The 21747-nt window shown below is 50.7% G+C and overlaps 1 protein-coding gene across 3 annotated transcripts in view; it reads right to left on the minus strand.

Moving 5' to 3' along the window:
• The window catches only part of PPP1R16B (protein phosphatase 1 regulatory subunit 16B), a 59570-nt gene extending 40426 nt beyond the window's left edge, over window positions 1-19144 (minus strand). The window contains exons 1-3 of one of the 3 annotated variants that reach the window (XM_066198653.1): window positions 19091-19107; window positions 3419-3596; window positions 1428-1827 (exon numbers count right to left, since the gene is read on the minus strand). In XM_066198653.1, coding sequence (XP_066054750.1) covers window positions 1428-1674 — 247 coding nt within the window. In that variant the 5' untranslated portion in view covers window positions 1675-1827; window positions 3419-3596; window positions 19091-19107. Of the gene's footprint in view, window positions 1-1427; window positions 1828-1977; window positions 2019-3418; window positions 3597-19090 lie in introns of those variants that run through there. The other 2 variants (XM_066198655.1, XM_066198656.1) reach the window with 2 other exon arrangements.
• Window positions 19145-21747: the final 2603 nt, after the last annotated feature.

Genomic DNA, 21747 nt, shown 5'->3' on the forward strand with positions numbered 1-21747 from the left:
AAACTCTCATCTGTCCCAGCACTGTGACTGCCACTGGCAGCTGAACAGCTGGGTGTGAAACCCAAACCACAACCTGGCAATAGCTGCCAGCACAGGCAGAGGTGACACAAGTCACAAACCTGCCCACTCGGGCAATGCCAGCCGTCACAACTTCACAGCTGGCTTCACTGCTGGAGCCCACTGAGAAGACCACAGTGAGAAACACGGGACCACTGAAGCACAGAGCTGGAACGAGCTATGAAACCTCTAAAGCAAGGAAGGAACGAATCAAGGCCTGCAGTTCCAGGGCATTATCCCAGGTCTGCTGTCCCAGGGAGGTCACAAAGGCACAAAGAACCAGAGCCACGGCAGGGCTCGGCAAATGCAGTGACAGTGCCCAGGCAGGGTCACCACTGTCCACGCTCTGTTTCCCAACAGGAGCAAAACACACACACACAAGGACAAGTCACAGTGCAGAAAAGGCTTGCTCAGAGACAGGGACATGACTTTGGGGAGATTCTTCACGAGACAAGATGAGGTCCTTGCCTTGCACCCACGTACCAGGCAAGGATACACTGCCTCTTGTACAGGGTGCTGGAAACTAGAGCAACATTCTCTAGCAGAGATGCTCCACCGGCCAGGGTTCCCAAGCACCCTCCTCTGCCATGCCAAGGCATCAGGAAGGTCACATCATTTCACTACCTTGCAGAGCACCAAGCCCAAAGGCTGCTCCAGCTCTCCTGCAAGAGATATTTTTACTCCTCTGCAGAGAAGCACTCTCTGCCTCCCCAGAGCTCACAGGTTTTCCCCCGTGCTGTGCTGAGGCTAATGGTTATTGACTTTAAGACGTATTTTTCCCTCCTCCCTTCAGATTTGGTAGCAGAAGCAAAGCACTTTCATCCACTTTGAAATTGAGCAATTAAACCAATTTTGGAACGATTTGCAGTTCTGTTCTTCAGGAAGCACTAAGCAAAGCCATGCTTCCCAGTATTTGGGGGGAAAAAAAATTATGTATTCTGAATCCATGCCCTCAAGCAGGGAAGCTGAAGAGATTTACACTGACATGTAAATCCCTGCGACAGACTTCCATAAAACCACTGAGAGGCACACCCAGAAGGCAAAGAAGTGTTTCACACCTCCTGTAAGTAGGAAGTGTGAGAAGGGAAGAGATGAAAACTGCCTCGCTTCACCCAAACCTCAGTCACAGTTCCTGCCCCATCCTGGCACTCATGCACCCACTCCTGATGCCAACCGAGGTAACGCTGGTGTCACACAGGGCCTTGAGGACCTCGGAGCTGTATCAGACATGGAAACACTTTAAAGGCCAACAGCACACCAAGGGCAGTCCATGGATGGCAGCACAGATGCCTCTGCACACCACAGAGGGCTTCACACCACATGGAGCTCACAGGCAGCCAGACAAAACCTGCCAGGCACCAGCGCCATACCTTCCTCCACGTCATTCCTCAGAGAAGCCTCCAGCAGGGCAACGCTGGCCTCAAAAGACACTTTCTTTCTGTTCACAGCATTTCTCTTCTTCTCGTGCTTCCTCTTCTTGTGCTGCATCTCCTTCTCATACTGGGCCCATTTCTTGAGCTGCTGAGCCCTGCGTTTCTGGGCTGCCCGCAGCCTCTCCAGCGTGGGCACCTTGTCCAGCAGCTGCAGCTCAGTCAGGAGGTCCACGTGGGCATCCATGGCTTCTGCTGACAGAGGGGAGGGGGAGGATGTCCCAGTGGGAAGGGGTGTCCCACCACAGGTCCTCTGGATGGCAGCCACCTGCTGCTATACCAACATCCTGAGGCTGAGCTGGGGAGGGCCCATGGCAGAGGATGAGGATGTGGTAGGAACCTGGAATGACGAGAAGAGCAGGAGAGGTCAGGTATCATCAAGCACTGGGAGTTCAGCCTGCTGGAAAACACAACCGGTAATATCTACCACCTCAAAAGGCAGCTGAGTTAACTGTGCTTTAATTGCTCTAATTGCTTTAATTGTTCTTACCGGCCTTGGTGATTTCACCCTTCCCCCACTCCAAACATCCCAGCAAAACCCTCTTGATTAAGCAGAAGTTCCACCATGCAGCTCGTTCATGTCTATTGCTCACATTAACCCTCTCCTAGGAGCAGAACAAAGTCTTAATAAGCAAAGATCCTCCACATGTTCCATACCATTTGTCAGACAATTTGGGAGCAGTTTGAGATGATGAGAGCCCCATCATTCCCTGGGCTGGTCCTCTCCACCACCCCTGGTTCCAGGTGTCCCCACCCCAGTCCTGCTCTGATGGACACCAGCAGCCACCTCCCTGAGGCATTTCAGTCAGAGGGAACCAAGGCTGCAGTGCCAGGGCAGTCACAGACACCAGACAAGGCCATTCCAGCACAAATGACCCAGAAGCCAGAGGCTGGAGATATCTGGGGCTACCTGTGGTGCCCGAGGCCAGGCAGGCATTCCCAGAGGAACTCTACCCACCAAGAGCATCATCTGTGCTGCTCTGCCTCATCCATCCAGCCCCAGCTGAGGACAGATGGATATACCTGGCTCCCAGGTATTAAAAACACTTAAACAACCTCAGCTCTCAAAAACACCCGCGTTGTGTTCCTTTCTCTCTTCCTTCAGGTTTTCTCTTCACCACGCACTAAATCACTCTGGTTTTGCTGTTCAGGATCCACAAGGACAGCAGTGAGAGCAGTCAATTCACAGCTCCTGACCCTCAGTGTGACCACAACAGAAACCTCTGGGCAGGGCTGCCCACAGAGTGACCAGTCAGTGACCCATGGGCAGCTGCCAGTCACCTGCTGCACGGGAGGAGGAAACACACCCCAGATTTCAGGAGATGTCCAACAAGTGCATTTGAAATGAAGCCAACCTCACAAGCAAATTGAATTAATCCTTTCCAAACAGACCTGTGCAAATTTGCATGAGCCACATTGAATGGCTCATGCAAAATCCACGTAAGCAGCAAATAACCAGGTATGAGATGAGAGCTCGTGACGTTCAGCCAGCTTGGAGGGGACAGAGAAAAAAGAAAGAGAAAGTGTTGATGAGAAAGGGCAACTGTAGAACTTAAGTGTTCACAAGCAGCTGAGAAAACCTCAATGAGACAGCTGAAGCTCAACTGTGCTGCTGCAGAAGAGAGGAAGCAACAGCCTTGTAAGCACTGGATGCAGAGAATCTATGAGAAAAGTAGCCGAAGAGAGGCAGCTAGAGCCAGCTGAGAGCCATGGTGAGGATATCAAACCTTACCCCATCCAGGTGAGGCAGGAAAAGTCAGAGCTCATCCCTCCCAGAGGGCAAAGCTGCCCATCAAGGAGAGTCTCTGAGGGGCTGCAGGGCAGTGTCCACACCACACAGCACATCCACCACATCCCAGGGAACCCTCAAGGCTGAGGCACCCACACCTATTAAACACTGCCACAGACCTTCCACAGGGGTTTGACCTTACCTATAAATATCTGGGCAGAGTGAGAGGGAGACATGCCATTTCCTCCAAGAGATAATTGCAAACAAACAAACTCAGCCAGAGCACACAGGCAGGTCCAGGAAGCTGCTTTATCCAGCAAATGGCCAAGGACAGCTTCAGCAGCACCTGCAGACCTTATTTTGAGGACTTCAGGATAGACCTGAACAGAAAAAAACAAAAAAACAAAAACCCTGTTTAATCCCTTAAGAATTTAAGGGTGCCAAAAAACGCTTTAGTTCCACACAGGAACAAACCCAAATCCTTGCGAAGTTTTTCATAAGGGAGCTACTAGCTCAAAATTCAAATTCAGTTCACTTGCTTGAGATGGAAAATACCAACCCGTGGCTTTAGCACGGCACCGGAAAGCAAGGGAAGTATGCCATGGCTCCTCCACAGCACAAGAGCCACTCACAGCTCTCCCTGACCCCTGCCCATAGCCCCCAAGGGCTGGGACTCACCACAGTCCCCAGAAACCCCGCAGCAAATGCACGACTGCCCTTCCCAAAAAGCTTGTCTTTTTGGGAACACGCGGGACAGACGCATTTCCCGAGCGCAGGCGCTCGGCTGGAAAGCTCTTCAGCACCTCCCGTGAACTCAGCTCCTGCCCCTGGCAAGCATTCCTGGGAAGTATCTTTGTTGGCAATCTCAGTCTCTGCTGCAGCAGCACAGCCTGCGGATCTGAAGCCCCAGTTACAATACCTCGAAGGAGGGGAGATAAGGGCAGGAAATGCCTCTCGAAATACCGCACAGGCACTCCCACCTCGCTCCTTTTCCAGGCCACTTCTGCCATTGTTTGCTCAAAGATGAACAAATATTTTCCAAAACACACCTGGAGTAGAAATGAGGACCTAATTTTGCAGGATTATTAAAGCAGGAAAGTTTATTTCAGCGTTTCACAAGATAGGCTGGAAGTTTTCTTGTGGGTTTAGGACTGCACCCTGGAAAGAGCAACAGGACGTTGATTTATAAGTCGAGGACAAATGTGGCTGGGCTTGCCCATGTTTCAGCTCTCCTGCATGCACCTCGTCCCCCAGCAGCTCCTCTGCTCTCACAGCAGAAGAAATGGGAGATTTCTGCAAAGGGGAGTGAAATGGAGAGGGGAGATCCACGGACATCAAGACATCTCTGGAAGTACCGAACACCAGCATGTCCTCAATCCAACCACCAAATAAACTTCTGGAGGAACTAAAAGGTCACCCTGAGAGCACCTCCTGAAGTGGACACAGTTCTACTTCTCCCAGACATAATTCCTCTCACTCTCACGGACCCCAGAGCCCCAGAAATGACTTTGGCCCCATTGCTCTGGCTGCCTCTTTTCCAGTGACCTGGTTCCTTCCCTGTGCCTAAAGAAATGGCACATTGACTTGTGGCACAAACAGGTCAGGCTAACTATAGCACAGGTTGAGGCCCCAGCATTTGTTTACCTGCAAAGTGACACAGAAGTGGCTGTGTGGGTGTCTGTGGCTTGCAAGGCATCACATTTTGGTTTCCGTTTTATTTAAAGAGAAGAGGGGGCAGAGGAAAAAGCACCTTCCTCGTGTTGGAGTGAGCTGAGCAGTTTCCATGAGCTCAGCAGATGTGCTGAGTACATCCTGCCACACACACACAGGCCCTGGCCCTGCAGGGACACTGGGGATATTTCAGGGGTCAAATGGAAGCCAAGGCACTCGTGCCATCCCTCTCCCTCCCTGCAGCAGGGCAAGGCTCACTCTGACCAGGACAAAGATTGGTTCCTGCAAAGGGTGCACAAGTGTTGGCCAACACCATCATGGGGCTTTTTTGTAAATTTGCATTTCCTGTGTATTTTTTCCCACCTGACTAAACCCAAAAGGGCTTTCAAGGCAAGGTTACTCACTGACGGCACGAGAGACAGCAGTTCACTGTGAAGTGAGAGTTGACTGACTCAGGGGTTGCACCTTGTGCCACCAACCCTGTCTGAAGGCGTCTCCCACACACACAGTCCTCCCCATTTCACACTTTGAGGTTGGCACCTGCCTCCCTCGAAGGTGAAAACCAAAGGTGAAAACCTTTTCCCCCACCAGCACACACTCAGAGCTGGCCCCTGACCTTCCTACAAACCATTCAACTTGCAGAGTTTGCCATTACAGTGCTGAGGCTGGAGCTGGATCTGTTAAAGCAGAAATGCTGCTGAGTGAGGCTGGAGTCTCCTCATCTCCCCATCTGAGGATGAAGCTGGAGCTGAGACCTGCAAATCCTCTGTCACATCTTCCCAAGGCAGCAGTTAAAGCACAGCATGACACTGATGCAGAACACAAACACTCACAGAAGTCCTTCACTTAAGTGTCATCAACTGATTTCAGTTTTATTCCACTTAAAAAAAACCCAAACAAACACAAACCATAGAAGAGCAACCCTTGAGTGGGACACCTCTAAGTGAAAGACTGGAGATTTCTCAAAGCTTTCAAGCAAAGGGAAAACAGGAAGACCCAGAGCAGCCACTTCTGAAGTTAAGGAGATCATTTCCAGCCACTGGATTGCTCACGGTGAGACACCTGCAGGACAGGCCAGGATGATTAGGTGAGGTGTGTGCAGCACAAAGTCAAGTCAGTGTCATGAGGACACAGAAATAGCCCTCTCCTCCCCACGCCAAGCTAATCCCCCCACTGGAATTGGAAACCAAGCACGAAAGCCTGCAGCAGGGATCTGAGTGCATCAGCAGCCAGCAGAGGAGCTGGTGCCTGATTTATTTATTTCATTAACATCAACTCCTGCACCATGGCAAGGTGAGGAGTTGCCAAATTCACCTCTTCTGCTCCCTGTGAGGGCCAAGGGCAATCTGTGTGTTCCTGCACCATGAAATGCAAGGTGACCAGCCCACTGCAGCCCTTCTGCTGGACCCATCCTCTGGCAACAGGCACCAAGGAGGAATTCTCAGGCTTTTCCTTTGGGAAAACTGTACCTTCAGCATTGTCCCTGCCGAGGGATGCAGACCAGCCAAAGAACCATGTTCTGCATGGGTGCTCCTGCTGTTGGCCAGGATCCTCCCAGGCGCTGCAGGAAGCAGCAGAGCAGCTCTTCAGCACTCGGTCCCCAATGAGGCAGGAGCTCCCTTGAGCCCAAAAGCCAAACACCATCCACAGGCAGCCACAAAGCCACTGAGAGGAGGAGGTGACAGCCCCAGGGTCAGGCAGGAGCAGCAGGAAAGGCAGGCACAGGAGTTCAACCACCCCCAAGAGAGGACAAGGTGGGGGCTCAGGGGCTGTGCCCTGGGGCTGACCCCACACCAGGAGCTGAGGTCCTTTCCCTCCCTCCCACGGCCCAGGCTGGGTGGGAAGGGCAGCAGCACCCTTCTCCCACCCTTCCCTGAGGGACATGCTCCAAGTCATTTCCTAAGCCCTGTCCCTGTAGAGAACGAGCAGCTCTGCCAAGGCTCTCCCCACCCCAGCACTGACACGTGGGCTGCTCTCATCTGCAGCACCTTCAGCAGGATGGGAAACAAACCCCTCTCCTGTCCTACTGACGGGAACAGGGAGCCCTGTGCTGGATAGGAGCTCCTGAGGTTTCTGTGGTTTATTTGTTTAATTAGTGGAGAGTGCATCCAATCAAGAGGGTCTTTCATGCTTAGACCACCACAGCCTAAAGCTGTTTTTTATAAAACTGCCTCTGTCACTTCCTGCCTTTTGGGAAAACATTTCATCAGAGCACCATCAGTAAGGGCACTGCACCAAGCCCCACCTGTAGGGTCACACTCCTTCAACAGGGACCTGGCCACTGGGTTTTCAAAGACACACAGATGGATGGACACCAACAGCGACCACATGGCAAACTGGGAAAGGGATTTCAAATCACAAGAGCTATTCCCCCACAGAATCACAGCCCCATTTTCACCTGTGGTGTCCCAGTCCCTTTTCCTACAGAGCAGCATTTCCAGCCTCCTCAAGTGTTTTCTTTTTTTCTGAAGCCTAAACTTTTATTTCTCCAATACTGCCCTGCCACACAGGTTGTACCATCTCCCTTGTGTGGGTCTGTGCATGGACTGTGGCACAGGTGGGCACTGACCACCATCTCCTCTGGACATCAGGGCTGGTGGTGAGGCTGAAGGCAGAATCCTGAATGCAGCCCAAGGCAGCACATCAAACAACAGCTGGACACACACCTCAGCCACTGCCCTCACAATAATCTGCAACAAACCTTTCTCCAGAGCTCAAGGGCATCCACAGGTGAGCAGATGAACACAGATCAAGGCTCCTAGCATTTCCCTGGGCAGCAAACTCACTGCAAGAGCCATACCACCACCTCAGGATTGTTATTTCTAGTCCTGTGCTCCTGCCACAAGGTGCTGGTGGAACCTACTGGTCCCTCAGTGCTACTCTGAGAGCTCTGGCTATTGCTTCTGGTGGCAAGTTCTTCCTGCACACACCGTATTATTCTCTCTGTGTTGTGCTGTGAGTCCCACAGCACCCACAGGTTTACCACACAGAGGAGTGAAAATTATGAAAATTGTCGCTGCCTGATTTAATTTCACTGGTATCTCAGAAGTAAACAGCTCCTTTCCTCACTCAGGGCTTCAGCTACACTTTAAGCATCAGATGCTCAGCACTACCAGAAGAATGGTTCCTCCTGAAGGAATGACAGGGAAAGTGGCAGGAAACATCACTTAAAAAAAGAAATACATATATATATATATATATATATATATATATACACGCACACACACATATATATATATACATACATATACATGTATTTCAGCCAGGACCCCTTAGGCAACACAACTCCTACATCTGCCCTGGAGTGCTGGTGGGGAAGAGCAGGCACAGAAATATGCTGGGTGAAAGACCTCATCAGAAATTGGGAGATTCAGGAGAGATTCTTGGCTTTCCCACAGGTTTCTTGTATGCAAAGTAAGTAACTTAATCTGTGTCCCAATTACCTTCTTAAAGTGAAGATACTGTTTTACCATCTGCAGCAAAGGAACTTTCATTGCTGCCTGCTGCAAAGGTGGTGAAGGTGTATCATTGTAAATTATTTTTCTAGCCTGACAGAAAGCTCAAAATTCCAAGCTAAATTCTTCTCCAGAGAATTAAAAACATTTTGGTTTGGCTGCTTTATCTCTAATTCCAGATAATCTCCCTGTCTTCAATGAGCTCCTTCCCAGCAGGAGGAATAAAGTACAAGCAAGAAAAAAAAAAAAAGAAAGAAAAAAAAGGTGAAGCAGAAAGTCAAAAAAATCTCTTTGGAGCCAACAGAAAATGTAAATGCATCTTTCTTTTGTCCTCCCAACTGTTCCACTCATAACAATACTGGCAGTTTCTGGAAAGCCCCTCAGTATTTTCACTATATATTTCCTGTAAACACCCAACACAGCACAATATACATTCTTTTTCCTATCAATATTTCAACGTGGGCTTCCTTAAGAAAATTTAAAAAAAAAAAATTAAAAAAACCTTCTGTGCTAAGCAGTCCTCCCCCACACCAGCGTGCACCGAGGTGACACAAGGCTGGTGGTGATCCCCAGACATGAAGGGCTGGGGAGCTCAGTCTGGGGGCTCAGCAGGCACAGCAGGGAAGGGCTTTGAGCACAGCTCACACACGATTTAGGAGCAAGCCAGAGCATTAAAGCTCAATAAACCAGCTCAGATCTCGCTTCCCTCCACGTGGCTCCTGTGCAAAGCTGCTCCCGGAGCCCGTTCCCAGCGCACGGCAGCAGGACCTGGAGGCGTTTAACAAACCTTCCTCGAAAAGCTCTGCAGAGCAAATGCACCTTTGTGTTCCTGCTCCAACACAGCACTCCAGAGCTGCCACCTTTCTGCATTAAACTGCCCTCGCATGGGGAAATTTTCAGCTCTAGAACTTCCATGTGGACGGTTCTCCCACTCACGAATACTTGGGGGTTTCTTCTCCCCTCTCCTATTTTGACTCCCTATCATCTTCCTTACCAGCCAAGCTCCACTCTCACTGGCTCTTCCTCCACATCCATGGGCAGAATGGGCAGTTCCAGCCCCAGTTTGAGGTGCAGCCCTAGACCAGGCACTGGGAACAACCTGAAGGATGTGCTGGAGCTGTAAAAACTGCTCAGCCCCTTTGTACTTCCCAAGGGGGAAGCCTTGGGTTCCCCTCTTCTTTCAGGTTGATCAGTGAATCAGTAAAAACAGACACCCGGGGCTCTTGGCCATGAAATTCCACAAGGAGAAGGGAGAGGGGCATTTCTGCCAGCTTGGACATGAAAACCTTAACGGCGACTTCGAGTCGAGTTAAAAATCAGAAGGTGAGTTCAGGGCTCAATTTCAAACTACAGCAGAACAAGGAATTCTCCTTTAACCCAGTGCCACAGAGAAACCTCACTCAACAGCGTGCGAAGCTGCAGACAGCACTCACTAATTGTCCTGATTCCTTTTTCCCCCGAGCTGAGGGCTGAGCACACAGAACAGGAGCAGAGCTCTCCCCTGCTCCCCTCTGACTGTGCCCCAGACAGCACTGACGGCTCCAGGGAAGATGATGCTCGAAGACAAGGAAATTTTATTCCTTCAAGAATCCAGCACACACCACTCCCCTCTCCTCCCCTTTGCACCCCTTAGCAGAGAAGTGTCTGCTAACAAAATTTATCTCTGGCATCAGAGGAGCAGCAGGATCCCTGCCCTTAGGCAAAGAAAGAAGGATCAGAATGGGATTTCTGTGCAAACACGAAGCGAATCCCAACTTCCCTCGCACGAGAGCAGCCCCATCCTCTGAGCCAGGCAGTTAAATATTGAAGGAAAGGCATGCAGCAGCTCCGATTATGTGGAACAAAAATTAATTGAGGGCATAAGTCTCCAATTGGGCTCTCCATTTATTTTTTCCACAGCACATTATATGGGAGTGGGGGTTGCAATGCAGACACCTGCAGGGAAAGCAGCCCGACCCATCTGTGACAGTGATATTACCTCTTTTTATTTGTTTTTCTGGTTAGAGCTTCCATTTTTTATCAACCCTTCCACAGACAGATGTGTGCAGGCTTCCAAAACTCCATCCCTCTTCCTGACACTTTCAGCTACGCATTGAGAGATCTGTAATTTGGAAAACAATTTTTTTGGAAAACAATTTTCCCCTCAAAACAGGCTTTAAAATAAGACATGGGGAAAAAAAAATAAATTTAAAAAAAAATGCAAACCCCAAGCTAATTTCCAACAGAATCTCAAAAAACACCACTGGAAGAGCCCACACCCTTCCCTCAAGATATAAATTAAAGCCCTTCTCGCACCCTCACCCCACTCTTTTTAACAGAAATCCTTCCATTGTTTAAAGCCATTTACACATATTTTGGCCCACGGAAAACAAAAAATAAAATAATCCTGGGAACAGCCCTATTCTGGCACAGCAACAAGCTAGATAAGTGCCTGGATTTTCCATTTGCAGCTCCTAGGCACCTCGGGCCGTGCCAGCGTGGCTTGTGGCAGCGGCTCACACAGGCTCCCAGCTATGGACAGGGATGTGCCTTTCCCTGGGAATCCCCACACCGGGAATCCCACCTGCCCCATACAGCTGTGCACCCCGGGGGCTGTGCCTTCTTACAGGGAGTTATCATCCAGCAGGACTACATTCCTCAATTTTTATTTGTTTTCTGGGGGTTTTTGCCACCAAAAGAAAGTCCTGCCTTGCTCGTCTCTTTCCAAGGCAAAGGTGTGATTCTGGCAGCTTTATGGCATCACGCTGACAGAGCCAGTGATTGGCAGAATTTAAAAGCGTTTGCTACACACCTGACAGGAGGAGTATTGATTTTGTGGGAGATTTATGAGAGGATTCTCTTCCCAACCATCTGATCCATCCGTTTTAAGCAGCGGTTGCATTTAATTACTGCTAACAAAATGCTTTCAGCTCTAAAGCTTATGGACATTATTGAGCGTATCTACAACAATTCCAATAATCCTCAAAAGGCCTTAACAAAATAACATAAGAAGATGCCCTCTGACCCATCCTGCATCCATCAGGGAGCCCGTACAGATACTCAGGATAGTGTTACCCTCCTGCCTCTGCTGTGCAGAGACCAGCAGGCTGCCCACAGGCTCTGCTGGGAGAGCAAAGAGGTGAAACTTCAGGAGCAATTAATTATCCACGCCACAGTGCCTGATGCTTTGCTCCAGACAGCTCAAACATCTGGATTTGTTGTCTAGGGTTTAGCCCTTATACCTTGGTGAACTCCATGATGACTTATTGACCGGCTAAACCACGCGCATGTCACCAAAAAATTCATTTTCCGGTGCCCCCAGATTCTGCAGGTCAAGGTTAGACACCAGCATGCGAGAAGGGAGCCCTGAGGCTGCTGATGCAACATTTCCAGACCGGGTCAGGCCTCCTGCAGCACCCTGCAGTAGGGTAGGGTACCAGGGCCAGCCCGCTCACAGCAGCAGCCACGATCAGCACAAACCAGATCAGGGCAATCCAGGCTGTTTTCCCTGGAAGCCTGCAGGAATACCACAAGAGCATCTTCTAGAAAGTGGAATCACAGCACTTGAAGAGGACAAAGGCTCCTTAAGATGCAGATGAGCAGAAAGGCTGCACGGGAAAGGCATCACCACCTCTCACTTCCACCTCTGCCCGTGCCCTGCTCCAGAGGAACTCGCCTTATCTCAGACGCAAGCCACGAGATTGAAATGAAATGTTTTGCTAGCAGAATGCTAACAAAACGTTAGCACAGCTCTCTGCGGCGCCAACATCGCCAGTTTCAGTCTGAAATCAGACTCTGGGAGCAGCTTGCCACTGCCTTGCTTGCAAGGCAGATTTTCTGTTTCTGAAGATCCTTATTTTTAGGCGCAGCTATCAACCCGCACGTCACCACACATGCCCTACTTTCTGTGTTTTCTGCATCTCCTCTTGGCCACAGTCGGGGTGGTTGTTGGCTTGACTTGCTGCTCTGACAATACAATTGCTCTGACATCCACTTTAATCAAATATTTACCACTTACTAGCTTGAAAATGGGATTTTGGAGGCTTTAGATTAACTTGACTTCCAAGCATGGAACCAGAATTGCTGGTACAGCTCTCCTCCTCACCAGTCCCGTTCTTTGCTTCTGCCATTTCTGGGATTACCAGCACAAGAGGTCTGCTGCCACAGGCCAAGGAGATCCAAGGAAAACCTTGAAAAACCTCAGCCACTCATGAGCCCAGCGTTCAGCCATTCTTCTCTGCAGTCCCAATGTGCAAACAGTCAGACCTGCCCAGGAGAGACTCTTCCTGAAGACATCAAGATTTAAGGGCCAGAACTCAGCTGGGAAGAATGGCTGCTCTTGGGGAAGACTTTCTGCAGGGCTTCCTGGGCAGAGATGCCAACCCTGCCACTCGGTAGATACCTCACCGGAATGTTTGTCCTGAGAAGAAGTGTTATTTGGGTGGCAGAAAAACCAGTGTAGAAGCCAAATTGAGGTAGCAGGGGCACCTTAAAGCCTGAATTCTCATCTGATCCAGCAGATGGTGGGGATGGCCCTTCTGCATCCCACTGACAGCCCTACAGCACTGCTCCCACCCACTGCTTTGGGGGGTTAAGCAGGGCAGCAAACAAAGCCCACCCAGCACAGAACACACTTAACTTCACATACCAGATGAACTCCTGCTCAAGACCTCATTAATAAAAAGCCAAGTCCTACACAAATCCCTAAATCTCAGCACCACCAGGGACAGAAAATGAAGGTATTACTGGACACCTCACAGCCAGCATGGGGCTCTCCTGCCTTCCTTGGTCTTTCTCCTTGGATGAGTATTTGACCTTTGAGCTGCTGTGCAGTCATCAACCAGAATCTGTGCCCATGAAATGCTGCCAAAATCCACCATCACCACATGGAGCCCCCTAAGAGCAAACCCTCAGACTTGGGGTTTTCCCATTTGGACCATTAGGCTATGCCAGAACATCACATGGAGCAGCTGGGACAAAATTAAGGCAACTGGTCCTGATGAATGAAGCTGTGCACCTCCACATCCTCCCCTCCTAGGCTCTCCTCTCTTCCAGAAATACCCAACCTGCAACTCCGGCCCCTGCCAGCTCAAGGGCAGAGCAGCAAGACATGGCAGACCCTCACCTACAAAGCAGGGGCAAGAGCAAACTCACCAGGAAGGTCTCTTGGCAACTCAGGGTGAGAGAAAAGGAGGGGGGGATTGCTGCCAGCTTGTTTGTGTGCACTCAGGGTGGCATTTCCAACCCTGTAATTGTTGCATAATGAATTTAGCAATGGAGTTCAAGAGCTATGAATCATTCAGGCCAAGAAAGCATGAGTCAGCCCCCGAAGAATCAGGAGATGTTAAAATTACATACATTTAACTTGAGCTTGACAAATCCAGAGGAGCAATGTCTCAGCACAACTGAAACCATCATGCTAACATCCCCACTGCTCCTCCTGACAGACACAAGACCAGAGCAGCACCAGAGCAGAGCCTTTGGCCACTGCAGATAATTTACACCTGCCACCCCTGCCCAGCCCAAGTTATCAGCTCCAAAAAACAACCTGTTGCTGCCTCTTGTAGCTGGTGCTCACACTGACTCACTGAGGAAGGTGGTGAGGCCCCAGCCAGGCTGAGAAAAGCTCTTTGTGCAATCCTGACGTGGACTGAGCACTCAGGATGCTCATTTCACTGTGTGTGACCTGCTCAGGAGCTGCATGAGGACAGGGGAGGACAGCAGAGGTGGCTGTGGGAGCTAGCACTCAGGGTGTTGGAGCAGAGCTCAGAGCAGGGGTGGGAAAGGAGCTCAGTCCTCTGCAGGGGATCGAGCATGAAACAGGGCAGATCCATGACAGGGAAGGATGCCTAAGTTAAGGAGTGTGTGTGGATGCAGAGAAGACCTCAGGAAAAAGAAGGTGTTTTCCTGGCTCCGTTGGGGACCCTGCTTAAGCCATGCCCTGTATTTTTTGCATTTACAGGGCCTGCACATGTGGAAGGAAAGTTATTTTGAAGTGAGATAGGGCGCAAATTCAAAGCAGAACGACTATTCTGGGTTAACTCCCCAGGTGGCTTCTTATTCTAGAGTGGCAGTACCTTTTCCTAGTTTAATTCACTGTAAAAATAGATTAGGCCAATGGTTCTCATCTGCAAGGCCATGGTAGCTGGCCTGCTGCTTTTAGAGCATCCTTAATTGGGGCCTGGCTATGGGGACACGGGCAGCTCCGGGGTGCAGATGTGGAAGTCTCAGTTTGGGAACATCACATGAACTTAAACCAAGAAAGAAACAACGGCCTTGCAGGAGGGTCTGCACAGCCCCAGGGCTGTCCCTCAGCAGGTGCAGGGGACACACGCGGGCAGGGACAGGCCCTGCAGTGCTCTCTGCCCACTAGAACCAAGCGGCACCACACCAGAGCCACAGCCTGCCCTTTACACACACCCCAAGGCCTCCTTGGAAAGCCATTTTTTGTTTGAGGTTCCTTTGAACTTACCATTTATCAAGCTTCCATTTAGCCCCGTTAATCACAGCCTATCAAGCTCTTTCAAATGCAAACACGGAAATGTACCCAGCAACTGCACTTCTCCCATTTTTCCTTCTCCTGCTGGAATCACGGAGGGCTACAAAGCAGGAATGCCAACCCACCTGTCTCATGCTTTTCAACCTCTTCCCAAGGGATGAAATCAGCTGACTATTCTGGAAAAAAACAGACTGATCTCTTTCCCTGCCAGCTAGCAACATTCAAGGAGAGCAAACAATGTGTTGTGCAGGAGAAAGAGCATCCCTGTGAAAGTCAAGGGGAGAGGCAGATGGGCGGCTCCAGCACCTGCATCAGCACATGGATGCTGTCTCGGGAAGCAGGGACAGCCAAGCCACCCCTGTCAAAGGATGTGTATTTCCTAGCTGGGCCTCTAGAGCCAGAGATCTCACAGCTCACTTAATCCCCGTCAAACGATACACCTTTTTTTTTTTTTTTTTTTTTTTGCTTTGTTTGGGTATTAAGGCTTAGCCTTCCTCAAGCTATTCATTCTTTTTCCTCAGTGCCTACGTGGCTGTTAACCCCAGTGCTGACACGCTCCTGAGAGCTGCAAGGAAAAGCTCTGTCAGGAAGAGCCACATCACCCTGCAGGTGTTGTTTGCCCCAGACAGCAGCGCCGAGTTCTGACTCAGTCCCGTGTCAGCAGCTCCACTGACAAACCCTTTCCCACCTTGCCGTGAGACCCGGGGTGTTGCATTAATTCCCGTCATCTCCCAAAGTCTGACAGCTTCTCTGCTGCTCTTCACTCAAGCCAAGTCCAGCACTGGCAAAGCAGGAACTACCCCGATGTCAGGGATGAGGTGCAGGAGATTCCCACCACCAGTACCCACCCCTGGTGCTGCTGCCGGTGGCCAAGCACCCCGTGCTCCACACTGAGCAGGACCTGACCTAGGAGTGGGCTTTGCCTTAACCAGAGCTGGACTCAGCTTGCTGCTGGTACCACCCTGCATCTCCACCCAGCCTGCAAAGCACCCCGGCTCCTCTGTCCTTTCAGCAGTGTCACCTTCAAAGAAGACATTTTAAAATGTACTATCTCTCTGTATATAAAGAAAAAAACCCCATGTTGGACAGTAAAAAGTCAGTCCCCAACTGTGCATGCCCTGCAGAAGGCTCTGGCCAGCAGCAGAGCTGGTGTGGGCCAGCAGCAGTGCAGCAGGGCTGTGCAGATGCATGTGCAGGGGAGCGCTGGGGAAGGAGACAAGGAGAGACAAGCAGATTAATAGAAGACGACAGATTTCTAGTAAGATTGTGATAAGCCTCTTGAAACTTCCCTAAAGGATGAGCCAGCTGGCAAGACCATCCTAGGAGGTGGTATAAGTCGACTAACAGCCTTGTAAAAAGCCACCAGCTGACCCCTTTCACACATCCCAGCTCACTCCTGCAGCTCCTTAAGCAAGGAAAGCTGAACAGGCCACACCTGGATGCTTCTACCCCGGCACCCACCCGCAATTCCAGCTCTCCTTGCAGGAAGCCCCTGGCCCTGAACTGTTTTGGACAAGCAGCCAGGTGGGGCTGACCCCAGCACGGGCAGAGCTCAGTGTCCTGCTCTCCCCAGCTGCCCACCCAGCACGAGGGGGTAACCCTGACCCCTGCCCCCAGGGTGGGGCCACAAAGCTTCCAGGCATCTCTGGGAAGTGGCACACGGCTCCTGGAAAGGGCTTTGCCAAAGCAAGGATGGGAATGACAAGGTGATGAGCAGGGCCCCTGCATAATGCTTCCTCTTCTTTCCTAAGTTCAGCTCTGCTGGGATCCCCCCTGAGCCAAGTCCTCCAAAAACACCACACCCCAGTGAGCAGTTTTCCCCTCTGAGGAGGAAGAGGAGAGGGCTATCCACAGGGGAGGCAAGCTTCTAGTGTTAAGATTTTTATCCTTCAAAGGACAATTCCTTCAACACCTGCTGGAGGTGGAATGGACACCACAGCCAGGTATGGCCAAAAGCAGGAGCTCACTGTGTTCCCTTGCCAGTGCCACAACAAAACCCTGTCACCGTTTGAAACTGGAGGTTTCACCTAGAGCATCTTCTTCAAGGTAATGAACAGCAGCAGCCAGTTTATTTGATATCAGGCAAGTTTTTCTTCTTAGGCCAATTAGCTGCTGATATAATTTGCCCACTGAGGTCACTGAATCATCATTTAGCAGTTTCAAAGGAGATGAGATGAACTGCAGGCCAATTTCCCCCCTCCAGCTCAATGAGTGATTCAAAATGCAGTTAATGATAGTGGCTCATAAGTATCTGGCAGAGGATTTGAGAGAGTAATTTATTGCCCAAAAAGAGGCTGATCTCTTTCAGCCAAAGCAGCTCAGCTGGTGAAGATGTAGGATCTGATTTTGCCATCTTACTTGACAGTTGTTAAATACTCAAGAGCTGCTAAACTTAAATCAGGCACAGGTAAAAGGAGAAAGGAGAAGAAGACCCAAAATGAGGGTAAGGAAAGTCACAGTTAAAGCCCACTTTGTCACCAGCAGGTAAGAGACCTTTTAAAGGATGGGGAAAAGAACAGAGTAATAACCAACAAGACTTTCAGCACAAATCCTGCATTTTTGCGAGTTTATATAAGATAAAAATGAGACACCCCCTCATCCACAAAAGCTTCATTATTTGTCAACCTCGGGCTCTGTAACCAGTAAACACTGGTTGATGTTTTTCTTCTTGCTGGATGAAATGCGCCTAGAGGCAACAGGCATTTTATAAATTATTAAACCAAGGGAAAATAAGGTTCCAACAAAGTGACTGCAGAAGCCATGCAGCAGCACCATGGAGCTGGTACAATTGGTACCAGCACATTCACACAGAGTCATTTTTTTCCTGCAACAACTGACTCAACAACAAGACATTGTTAGAAATGCATATCCTGGACACGTGGTCTTGATGGCAAAAAGAAGATGTGATATCTCAGCATTTCATCACATCCATCACACATATCTGCAGTTCAACACTTTAAACCTTATTTTTCTTATGAAATAGTCTCTTATGTTTTCCAGTCAGAAGGAAAATTAGCTTTTTTTTTTTTTGTATTCCAACCTCATGAGAGCTCTCAAGACATGAAGCAAACCCCATGAAAATACTGTAATAAGAGTACTTTAATATCATCCACAGTTTTTGATCCAACCCATAGCACTGAAAAGGAAGGAAAAAACATGAATGAAAAAGTATCCTTCACTTTCAGGATTTAATACATTACATCTTGCACAACAAACACAATCCACCTCCAGACTAAGTTCTGCTCCAGCCAGAAAAAAACCCTTCTGCTTTTTGCCATAACAGCACTTGGCCCTTCCATCTGTGAAAAACCACTTAACAGTAATGGCAGGGCTCAGGACAGCGGGTCAAGGTGAGAGCGAGGGCAGCCCAGGCAGCCGCTGCTCCCGAGGGTCCCTGAGGGTTTGTCAGGGACCAGGGGGGCTCAGAGATGGGTTTGGGGTTTTTATTTCCACGTTTGGGAACCGTCTCCTTCCCCTGACAATTTGTGAAAAGCCACTTTTCCTGCTGCTACTCTACTGCAGCTTGAACCATCTTCCTCCTCCGCCTCCTCGAGCGGTTTTCACCGTGCGGAAAAGATCTTTTCATGATAAGCGAGCAGAGAGATAAACCAGAATTTGGTGGCTTGCCAGTCAACCGAGAGCATCTCTGCCACCAGTGATACCTCAGGCCCCGCAGCTGGAGAAGGGGCTGAAGTTCAGCCCGAAGTTCCCGGTGTCTGAAGGAGACTGTCCCCAGGAGCCCTTACCTCACTCACACAGAAACCGCCACCGGCAGCCCCATCTCAGGAGTTACGGTGCCTTCTATTTGTGCCACCTCGAGCAAATTTCATCCACACCCCTCTCGTGCCAGAAGGGAGAGGAATTCTACACGCACCGAGCAGAACCCACCCACGAACAGCCCCAAACATCCAGATCCACGGCGCGCTGGCTCTCGCACGGTGCCCCGCGGTACGAACGGCGCTCCGACACCAGCGACGAGAGCCCCGCCGAGTGAGAACGGCCCTGAGCGGGGCAAGAACCGCGTCCTCACCCATGTGCCGGGCTGCGGTGGCCGTGCCGAGCCGCCGCCGGGCTGCCCGCGGAGGGGCTGGAGTTCCCCAAACTCCGCGGTGACTGCGGCGGGGACCGCGCCCGCCCGCGGCTCGGCAGGACCGCGGCACCCCGGCCAACCCCTCAGCATCCCCGGACCGAGCTGGACCGAGCCGATCCGAGCCGGGCCAGCCCCCAGCCGCGCTGCTCGCCCCCCGCCCGGCCCCGGCCCCGCACTCACCGCGGCAGCTCCGCACAGCGGGCCCGGCCCCGCGCTCCCGCAGCAGGAGCGGGCGGAGGGAAGCGGAGGGAAGCGGAGGGAGGCAGCGGCGCCGCGCAGACCCGGTCCCCGCCCGCCTCCGGCCCCGGTTGCGGCCGCAGCTCCGCCCCGAGGAGGGGCCGGGGCCGGGGGCGGGCGGGGAGCGGCGCCCGCCCCGCAGGTGAAGGCGCGGAGCATCCCTGGGGATGCTGCGGGAGCGGCCGCTGCGGGATAGGGGCGGCGAGGGCTCGTCTGCGTGGGGCGGGCGGGGCTGTTTGTGTCGCCGGCAGGGGTAATTGAGATAAATAAATAAATAAATATTTTAAAAAAACCAAACCCAACTCATTGAATTTCTGTGGAAGGTCGCACCCCCGCCTGCCCGCTCAGCTGCCTGTGGATAAGATTTACCCCGACTTCTGGCTAGGCACAAGGTGAGGGATGCTGCTGCCCCCACTGAGGCTGGAAGGCGGATATGCGGTTTAGAAACTGCTTTGCCAGGGTTTTTGGCATAAATATCCGAGCCTGGCAGCAGGTCCCTATTTGCCACAGAGTGGTTTGGTGTGAGGGATGGGGTCCTAGAGAATTTTTTGGGAGGAACCAAAATCCCCCCCCCAGTGCAGTGTAACATTGCATCAGGCTTTTGAACACAGTGACAGATACCAAAACTAAATGCAGTTCCCGAAGTGTGCCTTATGCCAATTTTATAGGCAGATAAGAGCCCCTGCCAGGAGTCAAACCAGTCACTGGAGCTGGGAGAGAAGCCAAGAAGCCTCCTGGGCCAGGGAGTGGCACTGGGAGCCCACACTCATCCACTGGGAGCAGAGCAGATTCCTCATGCTGCTGTCAGATATTGTGTCTGGGATCAGTTGCCATTTCCAGGGTGAAATGAGTTTCAGAAGGTTTGGAGGATTAATCACCATGGATTCTATTTCTCCTTGAGAAAGAGCCTCCTCCCAGACTGAACAGATCCACGGGGAGCAGCTCTGACACCGAGGTGTGGGGTTCCAGTGAAACCCTTCCTGCTCAAGAGAAGCCGTTAGGTTCAAAATGTGAGTCACTCCTCGAAACAGGACAAGGTGCAGGTAAGTGTTCACAGGTAATAAACCTGAATCTTTGCAGTTGGACAGGACTGTGAGAGACATCCACAGGGTGAAGGTCTGACCAAAGTGGGAGCTTACTCTGACATGTGATTGAGAGCTCTGTCCAGAACTCACAACTACTGCAACATGGCAGAACCACAGTTTGAGAGTCAGCAAGTGACCCAAGAGACGTGGCTTAACTGTAAAACTTGTCCTATTGCTGCCTCTGTATGTGCAAACATCTGAAAACAAAGCTGGTGAGAAGGAAGCACATCTGTGTTCTCCTCCTCACTGGATCTACCGTGCAGGATGGATGGAATGGGAAAAGTTTTAGCCACGTTAGAGGTTAATTACAGCTCTGGGACTAGACTTAGATCAGCAGCCAGGACCTTGGCAGCCCTGGGCTGCGCAGGGTGGGGGCGGCTTTCCAAAGCCTGAGTCTGGCAGCAGGAGCCTTCGCCCAGGGCACTGGAGAGCTCAGCAACTTTACATCAGTCTCTGAAGTCCATAATTCAGTTGTCTGTTTATTGAAATTGTGTTGTAAGCACAGCTGCTTTCTGAGGCACGTATGGAAATGAAGGGGGAGTCTCATAAATTCCCTGGCTCTGTGCCAGACCAGTGAGTCAGCGTAAAGAGCCAAAATGCAGTTTAACAGCTACAAGATAAAAAAACCCCCAAAACCTAAAATATCCCCAAAAATGCTCCCCAACACCCCTACCTCTCCCTTTTCTGTTCAAATTTGGGTATCAGCATTATGATTGGGAAGATAAGGACAGCTACAGCCTCAGCAGGATCTTGCAGTGCCCAGGGCCTGGCACTGGAGAAGGTGGAGACCTTCAGGGCTGAGCTCATCTGAGAGCCCGCAGGCATCTGCATCATCCTCGTTTTTGCTGGCAAATCAAAGCCTTTGCTTTAGTTGCCAATGCAAAGATTTGGAGCTAGAAGAGAAATAAAATGTTTGTTTACTAATACAGTCAAAATTCACTGCATCAAGTTTTCTTTTTTCTTTTCCAGTACAAATAAAATTTTGCAGAGGCCTAAGTTAAGGAAAAGAAAAAAAAAAAAAAAAGACATTTCAAAGGTGAACTTGCATGAAAAAGCACCGCTAAAGCATCCAGCAGTTTCAAAGACCAAGTTCCTAGATTTCTCTTCCTCATCCAGCCTTCAATTCAATTTCACAGGTAGTTTTGGATGCTCAAATTCCTTTCTTCAGGAAGCCCACTATTTGCTGGAAAGATTTCACTCAGACCCAAGAAGGAGATTTTTCTCTTGTGCTTTTATAATCCCCAAGTTGCTCAGCAGTCAGATGAGCTCCTGGATTAAACAAGCAGATGGAAAGCTGCAGTGGCTGAAGGGCACTGAGCAGTCCCCGTGCCTTGGATGCACAGAAGGAGCCGCCTGGGCCGTGCTGGGAGTTTAAAGTGAAGGAGTGAGGTGACAGCAGAACTCCTGCCCTGCCCTGCAGGCATGCAGGACTCGTGTGGTCTCCGCTGCACCGGGCAGTGCTGCTGTCAGCCCGTCAAACACACGGCTGGGAGCAGCTGGGCTGCAGCCACACAG

Source organism: Chamaea fasciata, unplaced genomic scaffold, assembly GCF_029207755.1.
Source record: "Chamaea fasciata isolate MVZ Bird 193981 ecotype frontalis unplaced genomic scaffold, bChaFas1.0.hap1 SCAF_17, whole genome shotgun sequence".
Classification (NCBI taxonomy): Eukaryota; Metazoa; Chordata; class Aves; order Passeriformes; family Sylviidae; genus Chamaea; species Chamaea fasciata.